This window comes from Sciurus carolinensis, chromosome 8, assembly GCF_902686445.1.
Source record: "Sciurus carolinensis chromosome 8, mSciCar1.2, whole genome shotgun sequence".
Classification (NCBI taxonomy): Eukaryota; Metazoa; Chordata; class Mammalia; order Rodentia; family Sciuridae; genus Sciurus; species Sciurus carolinensis.
Window position 1 is genome coordinate 53,842,047 of NC_062220.1, and position 24,217 is coordinate 53,866,263.

Here is a 24,217-nt window from a genome sequence, read left to right on the forward strand (position 1 = left end):
TCTTGTTTACTGAACATTCTGAAGGAATATCATATAATAATACTCTTCCTTTCATTCCAATCTAAAAATAAGTATTATTGAATCCATTCTACAACTGAAATCCAGTGATACAGAGACTTATTTAATTTTCTTCTAGTTAAAAAAAAATCTACTTGTTCCACAGTATTAGAATTTCTTCATAAGGAGGGGGAAAATGTTTTTAAAGATAATGTTCAATTTTTACCTTCAAGCTCCTAAACAAATAGAACCACAATGAGGACAGATACTGAAACTATAAAATAAAAAATAAAAAGCTATCTCCTTACCACTTTTGTTTAACATAGATTCCTGGCCAAAAAAAAAAAAAAAAGCAACATATTACATATTTCTCAACCTAGACAAACTTCGTTTATGCTATTATTTTATTCTCTGAACTTCTGGTAATTTCAAATTTGCATTGAAATAAGAAAAAAAAATGTCCAATACAAGTTCCTGCCAATATCTGGAAAAAAATTTTTGCTTCACCCTCAGTATTCCAAGCTTCATGCTCTGATAAGTATGGCCATATGTGTTTCTCCTTGAGAACAGAGAGTTTTTGGACCAAGATTTCTCTAAGGAAGTGAGGCAGTTTGGGCAGAATGGACATGAAGAATATCACTCTCTTGAGTACAAAAAGTCAAGGAGTTCCTTTGAGTCAGAAACCAGAAAACAAGAGGGCTATGCAACAGGAATAACGAATTTAAAGGCGGATGGGACGGTCATTGAAATGGAACACCTGAGGAACCTGACTCTCTGAATCATGTCTTGTAAGGTAGCCACTAGCCATACATAGCTATTGAACATTTGAACTGAGGCTAATGCAAGTAAAGAACACAATTTTTAATTTTTTTTCTTTATTAAGACAGGATCTTGCAAGGTTGCCCATAGGACTCAAGCAATATTCCTCCTGCCTTGGTTTCCTGTGCAGCTGGAACAACAGGCATGTGTCACTGCACCTAGCTAATTTTATTTAAATTAATTAATTTAAATTTAAACAGCCGCAAGCAGCTATTCAGAAAAATTGTACATCCATTTTAAAATTAAACTGACAATCTTCAATGCAGCTGGTTCCCCACTGTAGACAACTTAGGCTCCAATTCTCTTAGTCTACCTGTCTGATTTTCTGACCGCAAACTGTCTTCCTGAGCTATTGTATAGATGCTTCTAGCAAATCTGTGGGCCAATGTTTCCAAGCCTGGAAGAGCTCTGGTCTCTCCCCATTTGCCTTTGATAGGAAATTGAGCAAAATTTTAAAAACTAAGTGAAAAAGACTAAATTCAGTGACTTATCAAACCCCCCTTCAGATCTGGGGATGTAGCTCAGTGTTAGAGCACTTCTTAACATGTGCAAGTCCCTGGTTTCAATCCCCACTACTAGGGGAGGAAAAAAGGCATCTTCCAATATGAAATTCAAAGTAGATAAATGACTGTGGGAAGCCATCCTTATCTAGCAGAATCACACGAGGTCAAGCCTCATAAGGCAGAGGTCTGACTTCCCTGAACTGGCAGATAGGGAAGTCTGTTCCAGATTGCCAGGGGGTATATGGCGCTGTGGGAGTGGTTCCCTGTCTGCTTCTGTGATAATCCCCCTAAGAAAATGGCTCCCCTAACTCCACCTCATTCTGTTCATCACAGAAGAAGCCCCTCCTGTTCCAGGCCCCTTTACCTGTATGACTATAAAATAAAGGAGAATTGGGGTACCCCATGTTGTTAGAGGCCAGAGCTGGTATGGCCAGACCCGTCACACCGCCCTCTCATTTAAAAGGATTATTGGCTCTTGTGTCTTTATTGAGTAGATAAGTTTTGGGTAACTGATAAACAACCAGCATCATCCTCTGGCAGTGAACTCTTTTCTCATCCATGCGGGACGTGGTTGAGAGACTCCCACAAATGACTATTTCTAAAATCATACTGCAAATACAGAATATTTCTAGTACTCTAAACCCCAACATGCCCCTGTATCAAAGCATCTAATGAACACTAGGCATTATTTAGTATCACCTATCATGTAGCTAATTATCTGAATCATTAGTCAAAAAATTTAGTTTTATTTTTTCTACTGTTCTTAAGAAAGACATTTCAAAACCCAAAGTATTATTTTCATATCTGTCATTCATAGGAAACTCAGATCACACTATTCTTATTTAATACTGAAATAACTCTTGCCCTCCAGTGTACATTCTTAAATCTGCTACAGCTGTGCAATTTCAAACGCATATCTATTTCTTATTATTTGCCAGAATTTCTACTTTCTTGTCAATAGATAAAATAGTTTTAAATGAAGTACTAAATTGGTGTAGGAAATTAAAATACAGTAAGAAAAAATTTCACAGAAGGATAAGAAATCGGATTCAATGTGTTCCTCACACAAGTGAGGGCAGCTCAACAAACACTTACTGGTTTAACACGACATCGAGAATGAATGACGTTCCAAAGGCATCAACCTGGAAGCTTGCCTGGTCAACATGAGTTAACTGCAATATCAAAAAGATAAAAGGTGCTTATTAGGCAGTCACAGCAATCAGATGAGTAGCATTGCTTATGATTTTTCTAAAAGGTTTATAATATCACAAATGAGAGAACCTGTTCAACATGGAGAATAAAGGAAAGCATGTTAAAGCCAAATTTGCACTTTCTTAGAAGACAAGCATTCACAATTATGAAGTGAACTACCACCCAATCAAGAAAGGTAAGTGCCCTACTTTTCTGCTTTGTCTTAAGTGGTTAAACATTCCATTTCTAAGAAGACTTTACTTCATTAATCCTAATCTATATTGAATGACTACCTGCTCTAAAATTAAGCTTTGTGCATTCAAAAATGGAAACATGCTCAATTCAAGAGTGAAGTAATAGGGTGGATATGGTCTATTTACAAGGAAGATATCTAAACCTCTATGAACCTTTTACCATATCTCAAATACATATTTTAGAAATAATATTTCAGATCAAATTTACCAAACCTAATTTCACGAAGGTTTCCACATTTTCCTAAGAACAAATTTGAACCTCTGCACATCTAATGAAAACATCACTAATTAAAATTTTCTTGGCTAAAACTAATCAGTTTCCTATGTTATCCTACAAACTCCCAGAACGAATCATTTAACAATAACATAATAATAATACATTGAATGATCACATGTATTCATGGAATACATATTCAGTGAATATGTATTTGATGAAGGAAAACCATCTATTCTTCCCTCCCCTGCCCCCACATTCGGGATCAAACCCAGGGCCTCACACATGATAGCAAACAATTTCCCACTGAGCTATACCTCAGACCTTTTTATTTGAGACAGGGCCTTACCAAGTTGCTGAGGCCTTAAATTTGCAATCATCCTGCCTCAGTCCCCCAAGTAGCTGGGATTACAGAGACCATGGCACCCTGCCAAAACCGTCTATTCTGTTTGACTCCCCAAATACTAACAGAAGCTCTATTTAAACAGCAGAACTATGAACTACTGGAATTTTTATGTGTTTCTATAGCATCTAATTTTCTGAAATAAACATGTATAACTTCTATAAGGAGAAAAAACAAAACATTATTTTTAGGAAGATAAATTATCATAACAACTGTATGTAGCATGTGAGGCTGATGGTGGGGTTGCTTCCTGAGAACCAGTACGACAGGGAAGGCACAGCCTAGAATCCATCCCTGGGGTTTTCTTTTGCAGTAAACTATGGGATTAGATGAGCAAAGAGAGTTTACTTAACAATGATGAAGATTTTTTGGAAAGAAAGGATAATTTTTTCTGTTGAAAGCTTCTGGAAGAGACTGGGGTGGAAGAATGCAATACCTCAGTTGCTAACACATTCCCATTCTCATAAACCCCAAAGATGAAGAGCCTTCTGAATACTTCTTAGCATCATTAGCCATTCAACCTTAACTCCTCACTCTTCCTTCATTCTCTCTAACCAACCCCAGGTTTGTCTCAAATACAAATCTCTTCTCCCCGAATTTCAAGATTTTCCATAATTACCTATCCTATTCACCCCAGGCATAATGACCCATAAGCTCCCAAGCACCCTCTCACATCCATCTACACTGAGTTCTCTCTTCTTTAAGTCAAAAGCTATACTTATTCCAATGTTTTCAATGGTTTATTCACTAGTTTTTTGTTTAGTTAGAAGTGCTTTAATTACTGAAAAATCATTATAGGTAAACCAAAGGATTGAAATGCAGCAGGCATAAGGAACATGTAAACCAGAAAGGTGATAACTACCAGACTTCTGCCTCTAACTTTTTTGCAGAGGACTTTTTCTGAACCAAACCCTTCAACAAGGTAGTTTCCCAGAATCAGCCCTACCCATTTCAGGACTTAAGTCAAGTTCCTTCTAATATCTGCTGCAGCTACCATAACAAAATACCACAGACTGGGTGGCTTAAACTACAGAAATTGCCTTTTTCACAGTTGTGGAGGTTGGAAGTTCAAGATCAAGGTGTCAACAGATGTGTTTTCTCCTGAAGTCTCTTCCTTGATTTGCACATGGCTTTCTTCTCACTGTGTATTCACATGGGCTTTTCTGTGTACATACATGACTGGTGTCACTTCCTCTTCTCATAAGGACATCAATCCTATTGGACTAGGAACCCCCACCTTTATGAGCTCATGTAACTATAACCACCTCTTTTTGAAGGCTCTATCTCCAAATAAAATCACATTGGGGGTTACATCTTCAACACATGAATTTTGAGGGGACATAATTCAGTCCATAATACTTCTCTTCCATGAAGTCTTCCCAACCTCTTTCCCTCCTCCTCCTTCTCACTTCAGGTCAGGGTCACATCACAGCTTCAGTACTGACCAGCATCAGGTACTCAATTAGTATTTCCTGACTGGCCAACCCATTTAAGGATTGTTTTATCAATCACCTGGATATATCAATTAGTTGTAAATTATCTGAATACTGAAATACCATCTTTCCGTCAGGGTTGTTCTTAATGCCATGTCAAGGGATAATGTTCCTTCTGCCTAAATGTTCTTTGGGTTTTCTGAAGTGCTAAGGATCATGTTTTGGAAACAGCCTGAGGAAAGTTCTACTTACCAGAAGTGATGTCTCAATTAAAATGAATCTCTCTCTCCTTTATTCTTCTAGGAACTTGTATGATTATTATAGTTCTTATCTCAGTCTCCTCTGAATTACAAATGCTAACACTGTAAATCTGTGGTAAAGAGGGCAGAAAGCCCAAGTTATTTATCTTGGCATCATAATTACAGCTCAGATCAAGGTAATATTACATTCTTTTTTGGCAAGTTATTTATTAATTCTGTCTAGTTCTCTTTCTTCTTTTTATTTTTTATTATTTTAATTTTAATTTTTTGTATTTGTGGTCCTGGGTATTGAACCCAGGGATACTTTACCACTAAGCTACATTCCAGAACTTTTGATTTTTCATTTTGGGACATGGTCTTGCTAAGTTTCTGGGGTTGGACTCAAACTTCCAATCTTCCTGCTTCAGCTTCCCATGTCTCTGGGATCACAGGCAACTTCTTGTTTTTAACTAACATGTGATAATTATACATGTTCATGAGTTTTAGTGTGTTATTTCAAAATATTTATAAAATGTGCACTAATCAAATCATATCTCCAGTTCCTTACCATTTCTTTATGTTGGGAACCTTTGAGTTTCTCTCTTCTAGTTCTTAATAAAACTTGTAATAGATTTCATGAATTAATATTAACACTACTGTATTGTGGAACACTAGAATCTATTCCTCCTACCTATTTTGGTATCTATAATCCATTTCTCTATCCATTGTCCCCTTCCTCTTTCCAACTTCTAGGAAGTACTATTCTATTCTTTTCTACTTTAAAATTAACACTTTTAGCTTCCATATATGAGACAGAATATGAAATTTTTTTCTTTCTGTTTGTGCTTTATTTCACTTAACAAAATGTCCTCCAGTTCCATCCATTTTGCTTCAAGTGATCTCTGTTTTTTAAATTTTTATATTTTATTTTTCTTCCAGCTCCATTTTACATCTGGTGTTTTATTTTATGGACCTCAAACATGTTCCAAAGACAGATCCATATATTTAAATTCAAAAGAAAATCTACTGATCGCTGGCTTAACTGCCATTGGTTTAAAAAAAATGCTTGCATTATTGATAGAAAAAGGAACAGGGGCATGTTAATATAGTTTTCTTGTAAAGTAGGCTTCCTTAGACTATATATGGATGGGTTCATTCAACAAACTTCTGAGAGTCTACCAATTTCTGAAAACTATTTAGATTTTGGGGACAAGATGGTAAAGAAGACTGGTCATGTTTCTACTTACTAGAGCAGAAGCTTATCTTCTAGTGGAGGGATATAGAAAGTGAACAAGTAAATCATAAATAAATTAGAAGATAAATACACTATTATCATATTTAATAAAATAGGGTAATATTGTCAAGAGTGACCAGAAAAGATGGAATCTAAGGTGGTTCTAGAAGACCTCTTTGAGGAGGTGACTTCCAGGGGGCAGCCTTAATGATTATAAGGGATCTGAGATGAACAGAACAATGGCCCTGCAAGGTGCCCACACCCTGGTTCCCAGAACTATGAACATGTTATATGTCATGATGTGGCAAGAGGGACTGTGCAAAATATGTTAGTTAAGTACCTTAAAATGAAGAGCTTATCCTGGTTATATGGGTAGGCCCAATCCATTAACATGGGTCCTTGTAAGAGAAAAGCAAGAAAGTCACAGTCAAAGAAGAAGATGTAATGATGGAAGTAGAGATCAGAGTGAAATAAGGAAGAGGTGATAAGTCAAGGAATGTATGCAGCCTATAGAAACTAGAGACAAGGAATGAATCTCCTCCAGACCCTCCAAAAGAGCACAGTATAGCCCACACTTCCATTTGAGCCTTATAAAGCTAGTTTCAGGCTTCTGGGTTCCAGAATTGTAGGACAATAAATTTTTATTATTGAAAGGCATAAGTTTCTAGTAATGTGTTATAGCAGCAATAGGAAACTAATACAAACTCATAGGCAATGTCCCTGAAAATTCAGAAAAACAGCTGAAATAAAGAGTTCATTGCACCAATGTTCAATATGACTTTCCTCCACAGCTTTGTTAAAAACAAGGCACCAATGGCAGTAAAACTGATACATGTGGTGTTACAAGAGAAAAACCTCAAACATAGGATTTACCAGCAGTATTAGTTTATTTGTGATGATATAACAAAATACTCAATACTGGGCAATATGTAAATATAAGAGATTTAGGTGGTTCATAATTCTGGTGGCTGCCAAGTTCAAATGGCATACCATCTAGGTAAAGCATCCCCCACCCCCAGCTTTGTCAAAATATGGTGAAGAAGCAAAAAGGAATGAGCCATGTGCAAAAGTAGTCCAGTGTATGGGGTGGCCTCACTTTATAATAGTCCACTCTTAGGAAATCGATTTGGTCACACAAGAACTACATCAGTCCCTCCTGAAGGCACTGGCCCCATGACCTAATCATCCTCCACTAGGCCCCACCACTTAAGGGTTCTGCCGCCTGGACACTGCCACACTGCGGCTCACACTTGCAGCACACAAACCTTTGGGAGATACATTCACACCATATCCAGCCAAATCTAACTTTCAGTGATCACTAAAACAACCAAGAACCCGGTTTCCATGCATTCTGTGTGGACTTCCTGACGTTCAAGACACTTTCCAATGTGTCCAGTCTGTAAGTAAACCAAAGAGAAGAAATACGGTACTTCTTTAGGTTACCTGGAGAAATGATAAATTAAGAAGAATTATACCAATTTTCTGCTATATGAACAATCCAGCTTATGATTCAATACCACTAAAGTGAATCAGGATGGCTTTCAGAAAGTTAATCTTAAACCTTGCCTTTTTAGTTGAAAGGAAAAGAAAATGTTTGAGAAGAAAGAACTCATATAATATCAGGATTTTCCTTTGGGGAATAGGGAAGATAACATATATTACCAAAGAAAAATTCCATTTTTCCTTCTTTTTCTGTTTTTTTTTTTTTTTACTTTTAAAGTACTAAGGGTTGAATCCAGCTGTATCCCCAGTCCTTTTTTTAATTTTCAGACAGGGTTTCACTAAGTTGCCCAGTACTTACTATTCTCTTGCCTCAGCCTCCTGAGTCACTGGTATTATACACATGCACCACCACACCAAGCACCAAAGAAAAATTTTAATACTTACTAACTTTAAGTTAAATGTTGAAAAGCATTAATGATGGGGACAGGAGATGTAGCTTAGTGGTAGAGCACAGTTAGCACGTAGAAGGCCCTGGAGTCCATGGCTCCTTCCACCACTACCCCCACCACATACACACACACACACACACACACACACACACACACACAAGCACAAAATAGGAATGGCTCTCAGGGATATGCAGGAAGTAGAATTTTGTAGAAATGCACTCCTTCAAATTATTACATAGGAATGATTTGTGATTTTTTTAAACTATCAAACACTTCAGTATCATAAAATGATATCAAGAAAATCCCTAGAGCACATATAATATATCATCCCTACTTTGCAAATAAGAAAACTGAGGTAAATGTGGGCAAAAGTCATTTCCAAGGGCACAGAGATGGTGACAGCAGGTATCTTGTCTGCTGGCAGGCCCTTCCATCAGACTGCAACTCCTGTCTTTCAATCTGTGACTCAGGGGTGCTTGCAGGTTTTACTGAGTTCTAGTGAACATTTATTATAATAGGAACATCACTTGAGCCATGAAAATGCTCTAAACAGTATTTTTAAGGGATATTGAAAGGAAAACCAAACATGAAAAACAATCTTCTTTAGAACTGCTTTCATCAGAAAAAAAAATCAATACTATTACCACATCTGACACAGAATGTGTCCTAAGGCCCATCTGATTACAACCTTAGAAACAGAACTACAGTAAAAAAAATATGCATGGAGCCAGGTGAGGTGGTGCAGAGCTGTGATTGTAGTTGCTCGGGAAATTGAGGCAGGAGGACTGCAAGTTCAACGTTAGCCTGGACAACTTAGCAAGATCCTGTCTCAAAATAAAATTTTAAAATGTCTAGGGGGTTATCACTCACTGCTAAAGTACTTGACAAGTATGTGTGTGGCCCTGGTTTCAATACCCAGTACTGGAAAACACACACACACACACACACACACACACACACACATAAATCCATTTTTTAAGGGAAAAAAATGACATAGGTATGGTAAAGTATGGCTGACCTTTACAGAAGATATGCAAAAAAAATTTGGGGGGAAAATATAAAATAACTATCCAGATGGCAAGAGCTCTTAATAAATCAATGTAATTACATAAGGTTAATTTTAATTTTTAATTTCAAAAATGAATCATAGAATCTTAGAACCAGAAGAACCTGATACATTCCCCAGATTGAGACCTGTTTATTATTCATGGCAATAACTGAAATTTAAATGTGAAGTTAATATAACCCCTAAACTCTTATGCACTTAGCTTCTTGGCAACTTGTCCTTTTCTCCTTACATCTTCTGGAGTCAACCAACAGGGGCAAACTTCATATCCCAGAGAGCAAAAACAAACTTGTCAGAACTTCCTTATTGATAACCGGTTTTTTTTGTCAAAGCAAAGTTGACTAAAACATTCATGATCAAATTAGAACTTTGACACAAGGGAAAAGACAAGGTAATTTGGGTTCTTAACTCCAACCCGAGTAGAATCAACAGACATGACCACAGTAGGAGTATTACCAACCAAATGATATTATACAACATGGTAAAAGTAATAAACATTATTGAAAAGAAGTGTGTAATTATGTAACAGAATCTTTAGCTACTCTGTTTCCTAAACACTTCTTTGCCATTTGAAAGTTACAACTTAGTTTTTAAAAAATACAAATGTAATTCCTGGAAGTTTAATATCTTCAATTTGATAGAAAAAAATACTAATAGCAAGTTATTACTTGAACCGATATTTCCCTTCTATATCAGAAAAAAAAATCATCATAGGCTCACTGTGATTACCCCACCTTCTTAAGTGAACTTCTGACAAAAGAGCTAAAAGAGATTGATAACCAGACTACTGTTCCTCATGCTAGAATTTGTTGTGGCTACATGAGCAAGATAGTTTTCCCTTGCCTAGTCAGTTAAGATATAAGATTAATCTTGTGAAGAACTGTATTACAATGGTATTTGTTAACAAAGTATTCTACCCAACTCATCTACCTAATACAAAAATTAGCATGACATATGTAAAAACATAAGTGATTTTTATCTACTTTTCTATACCTATAACTCTTTGTTAAATACCTTCCCTTTTTTCCCTCTAAATCTGGTCAATTCAATCACCGCAATAGTTTTCATAATCTCTACCATATATTGCATCTAATTTAAACAGCATCTTTAGCTGAACTATTCTTCAAAATTCAACCATCTGCATTACTATTACAAAAACCAGAACAGTGCCTGGCAGCAAGACATTTAAAACAAAATGAAACAAAACAAAAGCACAGTCTTTAAAGAATGAACTTCAAAGAGCTAAATTGGGTTTGAATTCTGGGTCTTCCATTTACAAGTGGCATTATCTGGGGCTAATTCTGAAGAGCAAAAACAATAATATACTTTGTAGATTTGCTATAAGAAATACATTACAAATAAGTCCATTCTGCCTTTGTAGAGATCCACTCATGCCCTGGGGATACCAGAAAAAGTTAAGACAAGGTCTGTGCACCCAAGATGCTCACAGCAAAAAACGGAAGCGATTAACAAATTATTACAAAATATGCATAAGTGCAATATAGGTATATATGTACAAGATACAACAGCAGCCCTCCAACTGTAGGGTTAGAGATGGAGGAGTTGGCGCTCTTCAGACTAACACTTCAGGGATAAGCACTCCAGGTAAAAGGAACATCTTAGCTCAGTCAGGAAATTAAAAGAAATGCTAGATTTCTGAGGCAAAAAATAAATAAATAAAAGAGGCATCTATTGTGGGTGATCAAACTAGAACTATAGACATTAAAGAACTTGTAAACCAGTGGTTCTCAATCCTGGTTGCATGTTGGACTTGCTTATAATGTTTTTATGTACTACCTCAGGTACCCACAATTTAGAGATTCTGGTTCATTTGGGGAATCTGGAATGGATCCCAAGCATCAATGATTTTTTTATAAGAGTCACCCATGAGATTCAAAGGTGTGGCTATGGATTGAAAAACAACCATCCCAAAAGAACCTAAAGAATTTACTCTTTATCCTGAAAGAAATAGGAAATGGACATAAAGGTCTTTACAATGGTAGATGTTCAGTAAACAATAGCTCCTGACCCTCTCCTTCACTTTTATTATAAAATGTTTTTAACTTTGAAAACTGCTGATCTACTTACTGAATTCTTCATATTTCTTACAAATGAAATCTGTTGACAATTCTTTTGACAATTTACTATCTAAATTTGTTGTCGAGTTCACCAAAACGGAAAAAGTTTCAGTTTTCTTTTTTTCTTCTTCTTTGTTTCATTTTTTGTTTGTTTTTGTTTGTTTGTTAAAGGGGAGAGGGGAAAGGTAGTGAGAGAAAGGAAGGAAAAAGTAATTTAATATGATGAATTTCCCAGATACATTAATTGAGGACCAACAGGTTTCCAGAAACATCTCTATAAGTACCTTAGCATAGTATCTCTCAGAGAGAGACTCAATGTACTTTCATTTTTTTTTAAACAAAAAAGAGAGCAAAAGATTGGAATTCCCATGGCATTCTTTAAAGAGATAACCATGTGAGTCTAAAGTAGGACCAATTTTCATGGAATTCCCATTTAGTGGAACTCACTCTCCAATTAATCCTCCAAGTTTCAGTTCTTGGAATTGACTTCAGTCAGTGCAAACAAATTTTATAATTGATGTAAACGAACTCTATTGACTTGGTTTTGAGACATACTGCCCAAAGACAAAGATTATTATGTTGTATAGATCTGAGTCCCCAAGATACACCCAGGTGAAGCCACAAATACTATAAAAACGTGCTTTCCTTGAACAAGATGAGTCCTTGAGAGACATTCCCTGAATTTGTCTTGCCAAATTTCCAGTTCTGAGGGCACTAAACCCAAGATTCTGTGATTCCCTGGCTGCCAATGCTCCTGCTCCAACGAGCCACAGGTGGGAAGAGAATGCCAACACTGGCACTAGCTCCTATTTTCTCATATCCATTCAGGAAGTCAGGCAGCCTCATTACCTATTTATGCTTCAGCTATCTTCTGATAAATCAGTGTCTCCATCATCTTGGCCATTAACTGCCCATTACTGGGACTTCAATTTAAGGCCTGAGCAAGAAAATGCTTACTCACATAATCCTGAAAGTCAAAGCAGACCTTTAAGATACTTAGTGGCCTGAGAACAGGAAAATACATAGCTATATCGAGTTGTAATTAAATCTGAGCATAAAGAACCCCAACATTTGGATGTAATGAAATCAGCACACACAAAAAAATCCCTCAGATGAATCAGCCCTGGGAAACTGATACCCTTCCTTAGTGCAGGAAAGACCTAGGAGAAACATACTGACAGCTCTTCCCAGCCCTGCTAATGACTTGATATTTGATTTAGAGTGGAGTTATGAAAACTTTCTATGCTTCATCTTGTCCCCATATGTGAGCTGAAAATAGTCACAATTATACAATGCTGTGAGAAAAACACTTTTAAACTTTTGTTTACAGTGAAAAGAATATATAAAATCTTGTTGCAGGGAATAATATAGAAGTACTAAAAGTTAAATAAAGACAGGCAAAAAGAATAGAGGAGGGAAAATGAGTGGTTAAACTACCACACTCTCCAATGAGTAACTATTCAGTTCAGCACTAAATCATACAATTTTTAAAGCAGACTTGGGAATCAGAATTGTCTCTGCCAGCTGGGTCACAATCTGTCCTGAAGGCAACATCGGAAATAGGCCAAGTCCAAAGAATAAAATTAAGAATGGTGAGTTGTTCACATCAAGATTTATTTCACCCAGTCCTGTTATGTCAATGGATTTTTCTTTGCTTGCTTGATTTCATCTTGCTTACAGATATCAGAGGTGTCTTGTGAGTGAAGGCTCACTTCCACTAAAGGGCCAATGCCAAGCATGTACAGAAAGAAAAATCAGAAATACCACCGAACAAAATGCCATGATGAACAGCAGGTTCATACGAATTCCACAGCATTTTCTTTGAGAAACAAAATTCACATTGGGTTAGAAGGCCTTTTCTCTCCTAGAATTAAAAAGTAAAACTCCCTAATTCTAGAACTTTTTGCTTTTACATTTACATATAACAAACTTTAAAAGGACCACATTCTTTCTTGACTAACATATCTCAGTTGTGCAATAGTTTTCCAAGAACATAGTCAAGAAATAATCTAAGTAAAATATTCTAAGAGCAAAACCTCTGCTTAAGAGAAGAAGAAACTGTAGCTGGTCTCTAACGTGAAGGATATTCACAAGAAGGGGGGAGGGGGACCAGATTACCAGTCAGCTCAGAGAAAACCTTGTCTTAAACCAAGGAGTTTTTTAGGTTATGTTTTTTGTTTTTTGTTTTTTGTTTTTTTAATGCACCCACAGGTTAGAATATAGCGAGAAGCTGTTACAATGAAGTACAACATAAATTTGCCCACTCCCCAGGTTTTTAATTAATGGGTTTCTACATACTACTAACTGGCATCTCTAAGTGCTTTGAAGTATAATTCCTTGCTCTTACAGTACAGGAAAATTGAAGGAATCTGTCCATGATGCATGTTGGAGAGAAAATAAACACCCAAAAAGAAAATTCTGTTATGTATACCACATTTCACATACCTGGTACACAGTCTTTTTCTGGGATTCTACCTTCAAAAACCTGAATCTAAAGAGTTTAAATAAGAACAATTTTTCAGAAATTTTACAAGGAAAAACTCTTAAGTAGTATCAAAATGATGAGGTTATTCTGCTTGATAAAGATAATGAAGGAGATTCTAGACAGTAATTTTACTTATATTTCCATTATTTAAGGGAACTAGTTGCTATTAGCCCCTACCATGAAACAGGTCACACCATATATAGTTATATGGAGTTGTAACTAAATCTTAGCACTAAACACTAGAAAAGTGAAATGCTTTTTTAAAATACTCTCACATCTCTGAAAGTAAGAGATGCTATTATGAGACACAGAAAAACTCTACAAATCAAGTTATGTTATCCATTGTACATCCAATAATGCTTGTGTGTATCAGTGCACTGGCACATACATTATAGCAGGAAAAGCCTGTAGTCAACCATAACCAGGAAGATAATTACTATTTAAAACAAACAAATGTTGTGGTAAGTCCAACTCTGAAGAACCAGAAATAGAAGGAATAACTGATGCTCTAAATGAAGGAGGTAGAATAGAGATCCTCACTGATCATTAGACCTAAAACATGCTAATTTTATACAGTGAAGTAAAACCAAAATCAGATGCAGACTTCCCCTTAGGTCTGAAATACATCTTCAGACAAGGGGGAAATCCCATAATCTTAGAGAGTTCTATTTAGCATTATGACCTCATATTTGAATATAAAAAGGAAATAAAATGATTAGTCTCACTGTTATGGTTTGGATATGAGGTGTCCCCCAAAAGCTCACGTGTGAGACAACGCAAGAAGGTTCAGAGAAGAAATGATTGGGTTGTGAGAGCCTAACCCAATCAGTGAATTACTTCCCACAGGGATTAGATGAATAGTAACTGAAAGTTGGTAGGGTGTGGCTGGAGGAAGTGGGACATTAGGGGTGAGGCTCTGGGGTATATATTTTGTATCTGGCAAGTGGAGTTTCTCTCTCTTTGCTGTCTGATCAACATGTGAGCTGTTTCCCTTTACCACACTCTTCCGCCATGATGTTCTGCCTGATTTTGAGCCCTGAGGAATGGAGCTAGCCACTTAAGGACTGAGACCTCTGAAACTGTGAGCCCCTAAATAAGCCTTTCCTCCTTTACAGTTGTTCTGGTCAGGTCTTTCAGTTGCCCCAGCAAAAAAATAAAAATTTAAAAAAAAAAAATGACCAAAATCCTCCCCATGGTTTTCCTCACTAGCATTAGCATAAACTCAATTCTTAACAGAAAAAACTTTATATCAAAGGATGATGGAATTTGATGTCCCACAGTGCCAAAAACAGAAAAAAATAGACAAATAAAATCCTAAGAGTCATTATTCTTTAGGGCAGGATGGTGGCGCTCTGGAAACACCAGGGAAATCAGAGTCTCATTTTCTTCATCTGCTTACTCACTTAGCCTATACAAAACTGCATGCACATAGGAGCTTGCATACTGTTTTCTGTTTGCCCTATATGCGACCCAGGTCTCTGTGCTCTTGATGTATTTTAATACAAAAACAAATAAACTAAACTCTAGTTCTTGCCTCTCCTGGAGGCAAATTAGGGCAGTTTAATGAGTCCTCCATGTTTTTGACATGCTGAGTTAAAGAAAGAATTCCTATAAGACATCTTGATTTCCTTAAAAAGGAAAAAAAGCCAAGCACAGTTGTTCTTTCTATGTTTTATGATTTTTTAAAAGTAGTTGTTGCTTTGAGGCAAATGAATAAAATCTCATGGAGGTCACTTTTCATTTACTTCATTAACCCTCCCCCCTACTAAGAATATCTATTCACTTCTGAAAAGCGTGCAGATAGTCTCTCCGAACCGCCCCCACTGGGTTTTTGGGAAGCTGCCTTCTGGCAAGGGTTCCTAACTCAAATGTTCCCCAAACCAGCATCCTCAGCAAATTGCCACCAAGTTGTCCTCTTTGTCCTTCTCTGGCCTTCCCAGAGGCCTGAACCCCTGCTGTGTGCACAGGACTCCACAAGAGTCAAGGTGGACTCTGTAGAAGATAAGGTCCCTGCCCACAGATTTATTTTGTCCTGAAAGACATGCTCTTATTGTACAAGGCAATAAGATAGTCCAGTGCTAAACTGTTTTGTTCAAAAGGGTTTCCCTCTGTTTTAAACTGTGAATAGTAACTTAAGAAAACCTGGAGAGGATAGTGGTTATAATGCCAGATTCTATAGTCAAATTTCTTAAGTTTCAATCCTAGCTCTATTTCTTCCTAAGCTAACTGATCTTGAGCAAGTTATTTAAGTTCTCTGTGCCTCAGTTTCTGTATTCATTAAATAGCAACATGAGTACCAACCTCTGAGGATTACTATGAAGATTGAATAGATGTAACATACACAGAGCAGTCTAGCTCCATAAATGTTAGAAATGTTATTCTGCAGAAGTCAAAGCATGTAGGAATAGAATTTCTTGTTGTAATCAGGAGTCAGAATTGCTTTTGCTTCCCTGGTCACTTTCAGATGACAATTCCTCTATCCCTCTCTCTTTAGGTTCATGTCTTTCAGCTACACCACTTTCTACCCTCAACCCAGTACCAAGTGTCTCTGTCTTCCCAATAATTGGAACTTGCTTGGCACATAGTATGTGGTCACTTATAAATTCAAAACAACTCTAAACTGTTATCTAATAACAATATGAGAATAGTTACCTTGCAAACAGTAATTATTCAAAAATGGGAAGTAGTTATCAGGACTATATATAAAGGTTGCTTTCAAGCAATTAAACTATTTTGTTGGCTTCTTGGTTAGTTCTCTAGTAGTTGTAAGAATATTATTGTCATTTAGAGTACGACCTTTATCAGCATATACCTATAAGAATCCATTTATTCTCCTTAAAAACTCCTGACCTGCATTCATTCCTGTGTTAATTTTATTCAGCCAACATTTTCTAGTGAGTTTGGTAGTCATTTGGCTACATATCCTGAAATGTGCATTATTGGGATTGGGCTCATAGCTCAGTGGTAGTGCACTTACTTTGCATGTGTGAGGCACTGGGTTTGATCCTCAGCACCACATAAATAAAGAAAATAAAGGTATTGTGTCCATCTACAACTAAAATTTTTTTAAAAAAATTTTTAAAAAGAAATATGCATTATCTCCAATACAAAGGGAAAAGAATGGAACTCTGAACTTTAGGAAGTTATATGATTCATTCTTCCTCCTGCTTGTGAGGAAACAAATATCTACTCAAAAGCATTTTGAACAATGATTGTTGGGCCTGTTTTATAAGTTCTTGAGACAGTTTCTCAACTCCAAATTGTATTCTGTTCCAGTTGCTGCATCATCATATTTTTCCTCTTAGCTAACAAAACTCCGTCTTAATGTAATTTAGACGTATTTGCTCCATTTGCGAAACAGGATATGTTCAGAGATGGTTTGGAGGTGTGCCTCTCATCTCTGAGGCACAGCAGAAAGTATCTGCTGCTTGGTAAGCTTTATGGTGGGTTGGTACTAAAAATATCCACCAACCACACAAAAAGAGTAATGTATAACCGTGTACGTACTAAAAAATACAAAAGTAATACTGTCTTGCAAAGAAAGATCCAAAGAAGTGTATTGTGAGACTGTGAGAAGAGGAGGAGCATGGATTAAATGTAGACACCATATTGAAAATCTGTATGGTCTTCCTTGATGAAATAAGCCAATATTCTGAGGTACAAGAAGAAACCAAAAATACTGCTAGAGATGTGGATGATTCCAATATTCACCCTCAAGTACAGTTTCCACTAAGACCTTTATCATTGATTGTCTTTGGAGTAGTCACAATGTTATCGTGCTTGATGCAGTCTGGCCTTGGGGTCATCCAACTGGTTTTTCTCTCTTCCTGGGATGCTCTTCCTCAGATACCTGCAGGGCTCATTCCCTACTTCCTACAAGCCTTTTCCCCAAAGTGACCTTCTCTGAGGCCTAATGGACTATCCTATTAAAGATTACAACCTAAGTCTGGGGGTATAGTGCACTGGTAGAGTGCTTGCCTCACATGTATGAGACCTTGGATTCAAGTCTCAGTATTGGAGGGGAAAAAATTTACAGTCTCTGCCCTCATACTTGCCTGAACTCCTAATCCTCATCAACATGCTGCATTTTTTTCTTTGTTAGTTCTAAATACCTGCTAACACACTATATAATTCATCATTTAATATGTTTCTGTTTATCTGCTAGAATATGGGCCACAGAATAAATAGATCTAGAAGAGTTTTTTAATTCACTCATGCATATCCCAATAGCCCAGAATAATGCCTGTCACATAGTAGGCCCTCAACAAATATTTGTGGAGTGAGCCAAATCAAATCACAGGAAATAATTTTCTTGCTCTCTCTCTCTCTCTCTTTCTCTCTCTCTCTCTCTCATAAACACACACACACACACACACACACACACACACACACACACTGTCAGTATTAACCAAAACAATTTTTCAGTCTTAACCTGAAATTTATTTAAAAAAAAAAAAAGGAAAAATTTTAATTACAGAGCTGGCAAGTTTCAACCTCATAAGAAAAGGAACAAGAAACAAGGTCTATTAAATATTTGCCAATCCCCTCAGTTCCTTCATTATTCAAACTGGAGGACGGAAAGAGAATTCAAGAATCTCTAGTTCTAGTGAAAACACACTGCAGAGAACAGGAGCTATAAAAAGGCATGATTAATAGCTTGAACATAACTGAAATACGCAACTGCACAAAGGCCAGAGGTGCACAAGAAAGTATAGCTGTTTCTCTCGTCAAGGTGGGACTAAAACTGACCCAAAGGCATAATGGAGAAGGGCTGTCTCATGAATCCTCTACACATACGCGCGCGCTCGCACACACACACACACACACACACACACAAGCCCCACTATCAGAAGCAGCAACAATACTAACATACTATCTACACTTGGGCTTTTTTCTTCTTGAACACTTTCTGCTGTGAACATATGATGCTAAAATAGAAGCATACGGACTTCTTCTAACCTAATTATTTCTTGAGAAGGAGAAATTATACAAACAATTAACTTTGGAATAACAGATTTTGCAAAGAATGCTTGTTGAAAACTGTTGGAAATTTAGGAACACATGGTTGATTGATTAAGTGTTAAAATATTTATTAAATATGAGAATCCACTGCAAGAAAATGGAAGTTCTTCCACTGAGGGGAAGGCTACACCCAACACGGGCACAGAGTCATGTTAATAAGAAGCTGAATAAATGAATCGAAGTGCACAACTAGTTTATAATGGCACCAACAACAACACAATGATAAAAAGAGGAAGGCAAACAGGGAAATGCAATGCATGGAGAATGAATGTTAAGTGTTATTAAAAGCTATATTAAAAATACTGGATTGCACAGTTAAAAGGGTGAATTTTATGGTATGTGAATTATACATCAAAGTATTATTTTTAAAACAATATTAAAATCATTATTGTTTGCATAAGTACATTTTGGATGAAGGCAATATTGGTTCTCATAGAAGGGCTTCTGAAATTACTTTAATGTACCACGGTCAGGATTTTTTAGAAAATGAAATAGAATGGAGTAGAATGAAAAGCATTATACTGCATATAAAAATGGTAAGATCCATTTCATGGCACATATTTTTATTTTGTGTGTGTGTGTGTGTGTGTGTCTGTCTGTCTGTCTGTCCACACATCCACCCAAAACCTTTTACAGAAATATTTATAACAGCAGTATAAACGATGGTCACAGAAAGGAAAGAACCCAGATGCCTATAAATAATGGAATATTATTCAGCAAATAAAAGGAATGAAGTACTGATGCAAGCCACAATATGGATGAAATTTGAAAGTATTATGCTAAGTTAAAGAAGCTAGTTACAAAAGATCAGAGAGTGCATGGTTCAATTTATATAAAATCTCAAAGACAGGCAAATCTATAGAGACAAAAAAGTAGATTAGTGTTTGCTTACACAAATTTCTTTATAAGAATTTATGGGATTTCTTTATAAGGTAATAAAAATGCTTTAAAATTGTGGAGATTGTTGCACAATCTCTGAATACACCAAAAATCTTTGAATGGTAGATATTTTCAAATGGGTAAAATCTATGGTATGCAAATTATATCTCAATAAAGTTATTTTTTAAATACACATAGTAAAATGAATTTTTTATTCCTGAGATTACACTAAGTCTGCTAAAGTCATGAAAACTGTTTCAGAGTGCTTTGCTGTTGAACAGCTACATGATCTTCATCTTTTGATGTGGAGCCTCTTCCCCAAAACAAGTCCTTACTTTCTTTTAATCTTAAAACAGCCCCTTATTTATTCTACGGTATATATGTACTTAAAAGTACTCATACTCAAATGACTATCTTCTACTGGTGCTTCATTCAGATATAAATCAGCATTTACAGATCTTTTAGAAGCATAGAAATTTCCTGGAGTGCCATATGGATGACTGCCTAAGAAATCTTTTAAAATAGAAAAGATTTTATATTAGCTTATACCATCAATATTATAAGTAAATTTTATAATTAACAAATATTTAACTAATATAAATATCTATTATATACGTTTATATATAAAAATATAAAATACCATTATAATTGACTTATATAACTAACTTATACTATATAGTAAAAATATTCTACATTAACTTGTTAGTCCACACAAGGGAAATAAAAATTAGAAAAACTTAAATAAAACAAATATTAGGCAACGGCTATATGGGGCTTAGCTACAGTGGAAAAAAATAAAAGATGTCGTCTTTAGTTCGAAATCATAGTTTAAAAAAATGAGAAATAAATATTAAGGGAAATCATTGACTGAATATGTCATATGAATTCAGGTCCATCAGTAACACTATGTGTCACTCTCTCAGTAGACACACATCATTGTCTTAAAGAAAATGCAGCTCCAGGCAGCAAATGACAAAGCCTGGTGAATAAAGTCACACACAAAGGTTAAACATCTTGGATTTATTTTTGTTAGGAGAGATGGGGCTATAAACTGACATGGATGATTTTGTCACAGTGAGTAAAGTGGCTGGGAGACAGAAAGGCAGCATTAGGTAGTGGAATGTCAGTATGCCAATCAAGGTCTAAATTCCTGCCACTTTCTCTGTCAGTCTCTCTCCTCTTATCAGCACGTCCCTGCCTTTCCTAATAAACCCTGCCTCAGATTCCAAGAAGAGGGACAGCTACATCAGTGCAGACACTCACTAGTCCAAGAATCCCACACAACCTGGGCATACTGAAGACAGGGTGACTCTGTTGGGCCAGCAGGAATATGTGAGGGCAAGAGGAACAAAGAGTTCAGAGATTAGGCATAAGTAGAAAGAGAATCATGCTTCTCTCCATCCCATCCCAACATATTCCATTTGGAAAGAAGTATTATAACTTTATTTCTATGGGAAATAACTCCAAAGTAAATAAAATCACCAACATAAATGATTACAGAAAACTTTTTCTCTGCATCTTTGAGACAGAAAGTTGAAATAAAACAGACCATAAATATTTACTGAATACACTCTGTAGGTCAGGCACAATCCTAAGTGAATAAACAATGGTGAATGTGAATAACCAAACATAAGATTGCAGTCTATGTCATAGGGTCATGATCTACTAACATTCATGTTGTAATTGCCCCACACCCCTCCCCTAACACACACATAAGCATGCACAATTTTATCCCAAGCTTATGATACAAGTTCTACTTTTAGTTATGTGTAAAAGTGCCCATCTTCCTTTATCCTAAATATGCACCCTGTAGCAGTGGAGCAATGGATCACTATCCTGTAGCAATGAATCACCATTGAAGACTCTGAGCATGTCATGCTCATCAAGTGAGGAGGGTGGACTGGGTACATAACTCAAAACTTAAACCCAGGGGATTAGGAGAGCAATGAGAACTAAAAAAAAAAAAAAAAAAAAGATTTTAGAAAGGAGATTACTTCAGCTGCGAGGAACAGAATGGACACTTCAATCCATAACCCATGAAGAAAATAAATGAGGCTCAAGGGAAATTAAAGAAAAAGCAAACAGAAAAAGAAAAACCATACAAAATACAATTTAAAGGTAAGTAGTAAAATGGAAAGCTTGTTGAACTATAACACATTTTCCAAATTCCAAAATAAGTTAAGTCCAACAACACACAACAGGGATGGTTCCCAACACTGAATGTAAATAACCTTCCAGAGACTTGTTTTTACTTCAGTTGCTAAGAGAAAAAGAGACACTTGACAGAAATAGAGTGGGGGAAAAATACAAAATAAACCAAAGGTCAGAGAAAATAAGAAGCCATGTTCACAGGAAAATGACAAATGGAAAAGGACTACAAGAGAGTGACACAGCCTGACTGAGAGGTGAGGATATAAAGAGCAAAGTAAAGAAATAACTAACCAGGGAAAGTCGAATAAAACAACAGGCATATGAGAGCACAAAAATGAACAGGGCCCTTCACATGGCAGGGCATCAACTAATCCATTCAGCCAACATTTGTTTGCTGACCATTTGTTGTGTATAAGGCTGTCTGCACTCAATGCTGGGAAGAAATAAAAATGAAATGAAGGGCCAGGATTTCAGTCCATGTTTTTCCATGCAACTAAATTAAAATAATTTTACCCCAACACTCTACAAATCTAAACCCCAAGATATCATAATCAGAATATTTAAACAACTCATCATCAGTGATTTCAAGTAGATTTCATATTAAGCTGATTTAAGTTACAAATTAATGGTACTTTTCTTCATTACCCATGAGAACATTGTCTGTGCAAGATCATATTAAGAGCTATTAGAACAATGTGCTCAACTTATCTCAGAAATTACATCAAATAAGAATTCTTAGTATCTCAGCATCAGTATTTTTCCCCCTTTTTACCTTAAGGCATCCTGAAAATCAAAAAAAAAAAAAATGTACACTGTGGTTTAAAATAGTCTTAACTCTAGTTACCTACTCATTCAGAAATGGTTCTACCTTTAGTGCCAGCAATGAATACATCTTGAATTCCCCTTACCTACCACAATCAGAATCTGTCCATCTTAAAAGGCACTTTATGAGGAAATAATTTGGAAAGAAAGCAGTGTTCTAGTTATATTTTATTATGCTGAGTGAATGGTTCATGTGTAAGAATAATTTTTTTAGTCCTGAGTCAAAATTTTCATCATCTTCAATAATGTTTACATTTCTATCAAAGTTAATAAAATCTTTTCTTAAGAAACAATAGCTTAAGTGTTCACCATAATGGTAACTATGAAAATGCATCTGTTTTAAAAATTCTCCAGTGTTCTCATTAAACAATATCTACAGATTTTCTGGAACACACATCGAAGTACTCCTAACTCTGCTAAACTGCCGCTTATACGAAAGTCACCTTGAAAATAATTCAGTCTGTGACAAAGACTAATACCAAAAATATACAACTCAATAATTAAATCTTTCCAAATTCCAATTTACAAAAACTTTTCATTCATTCATCATACATTTAACAAATACCACATGCCATTCAGAATAAGCCTATTGCTCATTTTATGTAAATTTAGTGTGATTTTTAGAGAATCAAAAACTCTGACATGAGTAAGAAAACTGACCTTTAGGCTTCATCTCCCAACTGAGGAAAGGCACAATGTCTAGAATCTGAATTACATAAGGGGGAGAAGAATGGCCCATTAAATCCCTCTCCCACAACCCTGCAGACCTTTAATAAGACCAACCAAGAAGAAGAGGAAGAGGAAGGAGGAGTAAAAGGAGGAAAATTAAGAAGAAAGAAAGAAAAAGGAAGAAGGAGGACAATGGAGGAGGTAAGAGGGAAAAGGAAGGAGGAAAGGAAACATCAAAGGAGCAATAATAGGTTTATTTTAAATGGTATATGGTATTTGTTAAATAAAGGTATGTTGAAGTAATGAAGAGTCTTTAAAAACTGCAGTTTGGAAAATTTGTAATTATTGAGTTGGATACTCCCCCCCCCCACCCTGGCCCCTGTAGATTATGAATTTGGTATGACTTGCAGCTTAGCAGTAGTTAGGAATACTTGGATGGGTGTTCTAGAAAACTTCAGGCAGCACTAAATGAGAATCCTGGGAATTTTTTTTTAACAGATGCATTTTCAAATTTATCATTATGCTGAATAATTATGTTTCTTTCCTCTGAACAAAACAATTAAAATTCATGGGGGAATGAATGCAATCCCAGGGACCATCAGAACAAATCTGGCTAAAGACAAGGTTCCTTTTAAAAACCCATAATGTGGATCAAAAGTGGAACCAACCACTAAAACCTAAATGGTTGAGATTAAAAATCATAAAGTCCCTCAGACTCTTTCAGGTAGCTCTCTCTCTCTAGTTGAACCAGGAGGTACTATATTGACCCAGCACAGCAGGTCTAGCATCTTCTCTCTTTAACTGATCTGTGATTTTCCCGATCTTTGTCTTCCCCGAGCCCCTGACCAAAGACTCCTCCTACTCAG

At 36.2% G+C, this 24,217-nt stretch overlaps 1 protein-coding gene across 15 annotated transcripts in view; it reads right to left on the reverse strand.

The window, feature by feature from the left end:
* Nucleotides 1-24,217, reverse strand: part of Adam22 (ADAM metallopeptidase domain 22) — a 212,192-nt gene that overhangs the window by 178,559 nt on the left and 9,416 nt on the right. For all 15 annotated transcript variants that reach the window (XM_047562721.1, XM_047562717.1, XM_047562714.1 and 12 more), the window contains exon 3: nucleotides 2,415-2,491. In XM_047562721.1, coding sequence (XP_047418677.1) covers nucleotides 2,415-2,491 — 77 coding nt within the window. The remainder of the gene's footprint in view (nucleotides 1-2,414; nucleotides 2,492-24,217) is intronic.